We start from the raw sequence: 8,421 nt of genomic DNA, 5'->3' as shown, positions 1-8,421 counted from the left end.
AATTAGCAAGGTGGCATTTATTGAATTAAGTCAAAAAGCTACTTTTTGCTAGTTAAAAGCTAGTCAAGTTTCCACTGCTGAACATTTTAGATTACATAATATTTTTAAGTCAAATGTATGAATCGGCTTACTCCAATATTTCAAGTTCAGAGTAATTAAAATGTATGATTACAAAATATAAATCTGTAATTTCTGCTTATTTAAACTTTCAATTTCTTAACTTAAAAAAATTTGAAGCAACTGATTGCCTCAATTTTTTTTTTTAGTTTTGCCAACTTATCCCAGTGACTGTACAGCAGACCATAACCACGGTAAAATAAGTGTGCCCTTGACCTGCATCTTATTAGCTATTGCCGCGTGTAAATATGCTGAAATAACCTTGTTCCGCTAACCTTTGAGCTGTTGACACACTCGGCCCACACACTTTACTGGAAGGCTGCTGACACATATAGTCAAACTTTGTTTTATTTTTTTGTATCATTTTATATCAACTTTGCTTTTGTCTATTGATTAATTGGGTTTGGAGTAGGTTTGGCAGCATCTAGCAAGCCAGATGCGGACTGAATTCAGCGGGGAAGACTGCTGGGAGACTGAGGCACTTTATCAGAGCTTTTTGGCATGGATAAAGAAAAGAAGATGGAGTCAATGGTCCCATTACTACGCTGTCACACTCACTTGATACGACTAAAACTCAACCGTTCAGCATCAACAGTGAATTGGGCTACACAGTGTGGCAGAAAGGGAAAAGTTTTTCTCGAGTTACATCAGCTAATAGTTCAGTGGGCCATTAAATGCATCATGTTACTGAACATTTCTTTAATGACTCATTCATTAGACTCTGAAATACAAATATTTTCAGGCTCAGGGTGATCAAAGCCTGCCAGATTAACACACCCTCTAGGCAAAAGCCCATTTGGGTGGAGATCTTGAGATATAAAAAGGTTTAGACTTGATCTGACGCTGATAAAACAGACAGCAGAGTTATGATGGTTCAAATGTACACAATCTAACAGCGGGAAAAATGGCTGCAAGGAATGTGGGAGGCTGAAGCAGGTGTTCCCTGGTGAGGGCAGGGTTATTTTGTCTGGCTTTGTGAGTGCTGTGTGAGCAGCACTCGCATTAAAATCTGACACCTGCTTACATTCACTATGTCCAACACCTTGAAAGTGTTTCCACTTTCTAGTTCAATGGATTTGCTTGAGAGCACCACAGATACTTTCTAGAATTCAAATGTGGCATTAAAGCATAGTAAGTGTTTACATAGTGAATGTTTATATGAAATTGCTTGTAATAATGTGATAATAATACAATTTATATATTACCAGCAGCATGTACTACATTCTAATATGGTGCTTTGGCGCTTAAGTAACATTTTCTTATTACTATCAGAGTTAGACACACTTCTGATGATTAATGTTTTTGTGGAAAACATCATACTTTTTTCTAGATTCTTGGATGAATGGATAGTCAAAAATAACACAAATAGTATTTTTTTGTAATAAATGTAAGTCTTTACTGTCACTTTTGTTCATTTTAATGTATCCTTGCTGAATAAAAATATAAATTTCTTTAAAAAAAAAAAAATTTTTTTTAGGTAGTTTACATACAGTAGTGGCCCAAAAGGGATGTCCGGCCTATAGGAGAATTGACATCTTCACCCTTTATTCAAATATTATTAAAAACTTAAACATTTTATATTGCGTAGTTGTGTTGAGAGTCAATGCAATGAAACACATCAAATTGCGCAGACATGGCCAGGCTCTCATACAAAGAAATTATGAACACATGCGAAAGCAAGACCAACTAAGCATTAATAACTGATTATGTTGTAGTCAGTCAATGCATGCTTTTTCCTGTGAGCTCTATTCTTTTTTTGCCAAATAATTGATGGTTTAATCAAACTTGTAGGGTCATTAAAACAAATATCCCCTCCAGACATCACTTTTGGCCACTATACTGTATATCCACAACTGGATGTCAAAATCACTATAGATTTAAACTGGTTAAATCTTCCAAGAATCTACGCACCAGATTACAGAGAAGCAACTGTATTAGACGCGGTTACACTACAATTGGAATTCCAGACAGGGTTTTCCCTAGAGACATATTGGGAGAGACGGACATTCCCTTTTGAGGTTAATCTGGTCTGATAATGCTCTACACCACTGCCTCCATAAGCACTTTTAAATTACAGCCTTGCGATTACATAGTCTGCAGGAGAAAGAAAGAAAAAACAGACGCAAAAGATCAACAAACCCCTATAAGTCTCGTAGAATTTATGGAAATACAATTTCAGGATCAGATGATTTACTGATTAATTACCAAACAGCTGGAGTTCCTTTTGCATAGTTATCATGAGATGTATTTCTAAAGAAAAACACCAATTGTTAGAATGGCACCATATCAACTTAATAGCGAAAATTGCATTCAAGCGCACAAAAAAACAAAAACATAAGAGAAAATGCAAATATATGCAGAGAAGAATTTATTCTGCAGAAAAGAGGAACACTGTTGTTGAATATCACTTTCATGAGCTATCTTTCAAAACTTCAAAAGGATCGATCAACTTTAAATAAACACCATCGCAAAATGTATAAATGCATCCTAAATCTATATAATCAAGTGCACCCAACTGTTATGAAATATATAGTAACCAAAAAGAGAATTACTAAGGCAATTTTCTCTATTTAAAAAAAAAAGAGAAAAAAAAGTCCACTTCTTCATATTAGGCCTCAAAGAGATGGCATTTTTAAATATTTGATTGGAACCCGTTGAATAAGGGGTCCTCTGTTATAATCTAATAACACCAATTTTTACACTTTAATCCTTTAATTTCTTCTTATACGTCCATGTTTGTGCAATAATTTCCAAATAGTATATGCATAATCTTTCTTTCTACCTTAGAAAGTATTGCAATACATTTTAGCTTATCCCCACTGCATAAGCAGTGAAAAATATGATTGATGTACAAATAAATAACATGACTTGTACTGCATGGGAGCATGTGCAGCAGTCTAAATCCAAGATCAAATGTCACTTCTTGATTAACTGTTATTGTACCTGCCACACCAAACGGCCAACCATTCATAGCACTCGAAACGGGAGGATTTTGAAAGAGTAGGTAGTGTTTTTGCAGAAGTGGAAAAGGTTTAATAAATCCATTTGTGTAGTGGATGCCAGACAGCATCAGACAGTCTCTCAACACACTAGAAAAACATTAAACGCCTCTCTTTGTCTAAAATTGAGAAGCTGAATGTTTGCACGACATTAAATAAATGTTGGGAGAATGTCACAAGAATATTCGGTAATGTAATCTTCCGCAGTTTGCAAACTTCTGTCAAACTTAGGACTCAGTTTTAGTCAAATTTAACGAGCACGGGCAGCCCTTAGATGCTTTATCTTTTTTATTCTAATGGCAATCAGCCATTTTAGTAAATATTTGAATCTGTGACATGGCCCAGTTTCTGTTCCATCTGCTGGAACGTAGAGTCCTGATAAGCTAAAGTGCTCTGAGTGGCAGTCAAGGTGGAGAATCACTGCTTGAGTAAATCTTTCAGCACGGCCCCACCGCTGGCCTCAGCTGACACGGGTACAGGTGTGAACGTTGGCAGGGCGTCTGAGATGGGCTTCATAAGCAGGTGTCCCCCAGCGCCTGCAGTGCTGCCTGCACCTGTGGGATTGAGGAGGGGCACGGCAGCAGAACGGGGCGCCAGGAAAGGGTTTGAATCCCCAGTGCGCTTACCTGGGCCTGAAACACCTGAAAGAACATGAGCAATGTTAGAAGCAAAATGATAACTGTAACATTAACTATATTAGTGTCCAGACCAATGGACAAAAACACTGTTTACACTAAGAGCATGCTGCAGTTATTCTGTCTGTCGCTTTAAATGCTGATTCTCTTTAAAGGTGGGTGAATTTTGATTGGCTGTCAATGTTATTATCATTCATCAGAAAGAAAAATAATAATTCTGAAAGCATTTTCAACAATATTGTTCCTCTGTATCTGTATTGTTAGAGCTGTGGTGTGGACATCCATATTCTCATGGAATTTGAATGATTATTAAAACTTTATAGTTATTATAGTTATCATCCTTAGTGTGAATGGGCCTTGACTCAAAAAATGCAAAGTTGAGTTATTTATACTATGGACGAACTGATATTAAAATTAAGCGATAATTATTTTCATGTTATGGCTGATAACTGACAAATGGTTGATATTAAATTCTATACTATTTGTCTGAATAAATTAAAAGGAAAAATGGCATGAAATTTTCATTTTATGAGGTATTTCAACATTAATATGAGTTCCCCTAGCCTGAATATTGTCCCCAAGTGGATAGAAATGTTGATCGGTGTAAACCCGAGTTGTGGCTGTCTTTCTCTGCCTTTGAGAAAATGACAGGCCAGACGAGCCAATCCTGAAGTCTCCTGGTTTGACGTCCAAGCAGGAACGGTTACCTCCCTTTCCTCCGCCCAGAGAATCTGGCACGCCCATGCAAACGCTCGAGAGATCATTACTTGTGAACGAGTGAACGCTGGCAGTTTCTCAGTGTTTGGATGTACAAATGAAAACAGAAGTCTTTGTTCAGTTCCTTCTGATCTGTGATCAGTGATTTCTTATGTGTAGCTAATTATTTATTATTCGTGCACACGCAGCGGCTTCTCTCTCTCCCGACAGAACGGTGTTTTCGTGTTTTCTATCTTGTGAGGCAGTGTTTTTGTACGTCCTCGTCGCGTCTATCTGTTCTAAAATGTGCATACAGTCGTTTCTGCTCAACATCAGCAGAGTAACATCTTTAGAGATAAACCTCACACACGCCGAAGCTCGGGCTCCACTGACCGGTCGGCCTTCAACATCCCCGACCCCCAGTACTGCATCTGGCCCACAGCGGAGGCACCCAACGCGGCGCGAGATTAAGCAGAAGGGGGTAAGCGTATCCGGCTAGGCTAGCCAGCTTTCCCCACAATAAACTGGATTACATTCGATTAATGCTGTTGTGTCTTTGTTTGCGCTGTGTACTCAATGCGCGTCACTGACGCTTTTCATATGATAGGAACATATCTAAAAATAATGTTATTATCAACACTTACTCGCACAGCTCTCATAACTCAGTAGTTACTATAAATAACTCAGTTAGCAATCGCTGAGCTCCGTCTCTGGTACATTAGTGATGTCCGGTTCGCAAACGATCTTTCTTTTGAACCGGTTCTTTTTAGTGAACCGAATCAGTTCACCAAATCGGACTGAATCGTTCTAAACGGTTCGCGTCTCCAGTCAGCGCTGATCCATAATTTACTAAAGTTACAAACTTTCTGACATGAGTGACAGCCCCTGCGACTAGAAATGGACTAATAACCTGAAGTATATGCTGTAACTACAACAGTTCACTGAACTGAGACTGACAGAACTGATGTGAAGTGAACTCAGGTCCATCCGACTCTCTGGCAGCAGCTCGTGCCTCGTAGACCTCGTTAAACCACGCCCCCTCCGCTCATTTCAAATTCAAAGATGTCAGCCAATCACAATAGTGGGCGTTTTTATTGAAGTCTCACCACAGACACGCCTCTTGAAACAGGGCATTCAGCCACAGGGCAAACAGCAGTATTGAAAAAAATGCCTTTTATTTCTAAATTATGACATTTTATGATGTAAAAATTATACTAACAATATAAGTACACCTCAGGAAACATTATAAAATAATAGTAAAATGCCATGCCATGGGACCTTTAAGGGACAGATTTTCTAGACAGGGCAAAATTAATGTGAGATAGACATTAGTGTGAGTGCAATTCCATAAAAGCGCAGATGGGAGTGGATAGTTCTGCGCGTGATCTACTGACAACGTGCAAATGAAAGAACACAGACGCAGCCGGATCATTTCCATAATGACCAATGCAATCTACCCGTTAGCATCTGGTTTAAGACATGCTTTTTTTGGACAGCAAATAATGGCGCAAACACCAGTACATTTTGAGTGCAAACCTTTGTAAATCACCTTGTGTGATTTATTAAAATACTCATCTTATTAATTTAATAAATGTTGCACCTGAAAGGGAAACTTCTACAAATGCATATGCAATAAGGTTAGCCGCAAAAATAACCCTGTCCATGCCTTTTCAGCATTAATTTATCACTGTGGGTCTTTAGTAAATCCTGACAGTAGTTTTTAAATGCCAAAAGAGGGTTTGCGCTGGCGCAACCTGTTAGTAAATCTGGCCCTAACAGTGTTACTTAAGTGGTTACTAAAAAATTTTAAATAAAAATTTTAGTAAAAATAGGGGAAATTATCATGCATATTCAAATATCCAATATCAGCTGATACTGATATATGGGACAGTATCAATAAATAAATAAAAATATGGTACCAATATATTGTGCATCCCTTTTTTATGTGATATCATACCTGATGCAGGTGTGCTAGCAGTACTCCGGCCAGGTGGGGGCGCACTCAGAGGCTTGATGTCATAAACAGGCAGTTTAGGGGCAGGAAGTGCAGGAGTAGACTCTACCTCCAGGAACTTCACGAACATCTCAGAGAAGGACTTTAAACACAGATACTTGTGTAAGTGGAAGATGCACTTGTGTAATAATGTGTGTGGGTGTGCATGCATTAGCATATGCACCCACCGAATTGAGGCTCTGTGCGTGTGTAGGCCTTTGGGGGGTGTTGGGTACACTCTGAACAGCTCTGCCTCCCAGCCAACTCGAGACCCATCCGGTCATCCCACTCTTGCCCTCTTCTTGTAACAACTGCAAAAAGAGAAAACAGTCAGTAAGTCAGTCGGTCAGAGGGCGTGTTTATGTGTGTGTGCCGTCTTTGGTTGTGTAAGAGAGTTGTATTTCCCCCCCTCTCACTTAAACAAGATAACTGTGCAAAGTTCAGCAAAATACTGATACAGAACTTTCCCTCTAAAAACCCCTGTCCTCTGAGGACTCGAGCTAGAGCAAGTGAATGCTATCTTTTGAATAAAACCACTGAATCAGACTTTATCCAAGAAAAAAAGCAGACCAGGATTATTTTTAGTCTTTAGAGTTGTAAACAAAGAGGTCTTGAGTGGAAACTAGCATACAAAAATGTGAGAAAGGTGTGGGGAGGAGTGAAGAAAGAAAATATGGGTTAAAATGGAAAGTGGATTATGTGACACAGAAACGCATACACACACGCACACACTCACACACACAACTTTCCTTCTCTCTCCCTTCTCTTGGGGCTGTTGGGTAATTCTGCTCACCACTTGCGGAATAATTGGAGTCTCTCCTGCCAGACCCCAGCCTACTTCTATGGGATTGTGGGTAAGGAAATGCTTTAGATGTAGGATTGGCATGGGCCCCGTCATCTAATTCAGTATTTGTCCGTCTCCCAGTCTCTCGCTTTCTTCGTCTGAGTCTGTAACTCCTGATTTCTGCCTACTGTCTGTTCATCTCCTATTGCTTACTCAGTATATTAATGAAAACATTTAATGAAATGAAAATGGTGACCCATTTAAAATTGGCTAAATTTCTGGTCCTATTGCAAACAATTTAATGTCCATGTTAATATAACAAATAACTTGTTCTTCCTCTGAAATTGACTTCCTTTTCTGCTTAAGTAACTTAAGGCTGAACAGGATATTAAATAATGTTATCCAATTGCCAAATATACTGCATAGTCATTTTAAGATTATTATCGTTAGCTAAAACAAAAAATATAAAACAATTACTTGAAAAAAATATTATAACTAAATAAACTAAAATTGAAACTTAAAAACTATAAAAACTAAGGCCACAAAAAAGGGCAGAACGAGATAAGACCAACTAAAAAAAAGTGGAAGGTGGCCACATGCAACAGCACAGGCCATAGGAAAGATAGACATAGGCCCATAAAATGGACTTCTCTCAATGAATTCATAGACAAACTTTTCTATGAATGAAACACGCATATCTCCAGGACAATGAGCCTCATTTACTGTACCAATCTAACGTAGAAACGAGCACAGAAATCATCTTCCGACAGGGTTCACGTGTGATTCATGAAACATTTGTATGCTGCCATTGATGAATAATCGTACCTTTATAAATGTGGTGGCTAAAAACAATTGTCATTTAAATATCACGCTCCTAAAAATGTACGGTTAAGAAGCCTCGCCCCTAGAGTTTACGACATGGAGAAACGTAACCCGGCCAAGAAGAGGCAGTAATCTCATAAAAGAGAAATTGATCTTAATCCAAAAACACCCGTTAACCTCGTAATTGAAAACAATCACATTAATTTATATGTATATTAAATACTGGTAAATAAAACAAATCATTTACATTATAGAAACACTATAGCACTATTTAATTTCCCCTCACTCCACAACAAATCCTTTAAATGTGACAGTTTTCAGAACAGTACAAGAATAAAAAATAATTATCTATTAAAATATATAATAAAATACAAA

At 38.1% G+C, this 8,421-nt stretch overlaps 1 protein-coding gene across 1 annotated transcript in view; it reads right to left on the bottom strand.

The window, feature by feature from the left end:
* Positions 1–2,472: 2,472 nt before the first annotated feature.
* The window catches only part of trip11 (thyroid hormone receptor interactor 11), a 31,345-nt gene continuing 25,396 nt past the window's right edge, over positions 2,473–8,421 (bottom strand). Inside the window, 3 exon segments of the mRNA XM_079843567.1 lie at positions 2,473–3,757; positions 6,405–6,543; positions 6,629–6,751. Of these exon segments, the coding sequence (XP_079699693.1) occupies positions 3,534–3,757; positions 6,405–6,543; positions 6,629–6,751 (486 nt within the window). The 3' untranslated portion in view covers positions 2,473–3,533.

This window comes from Gobio gobio (genome assembly GCF_949357685.1).
Source record: "Gobio gobio genome assembly, chromosome: 18".
Classification (NCBI taxonomy): Eukaryota; Metazoa; Chordata; class Actinopteri; order Cypriniformes; family Gobionidae; genus Gobio; species Gobio gobio.
The sequence above is the reverse complement of the archived record's forward strand: the minus strand, read 5'-3'. Positions and strand labels throughout refer to the sequence as shown.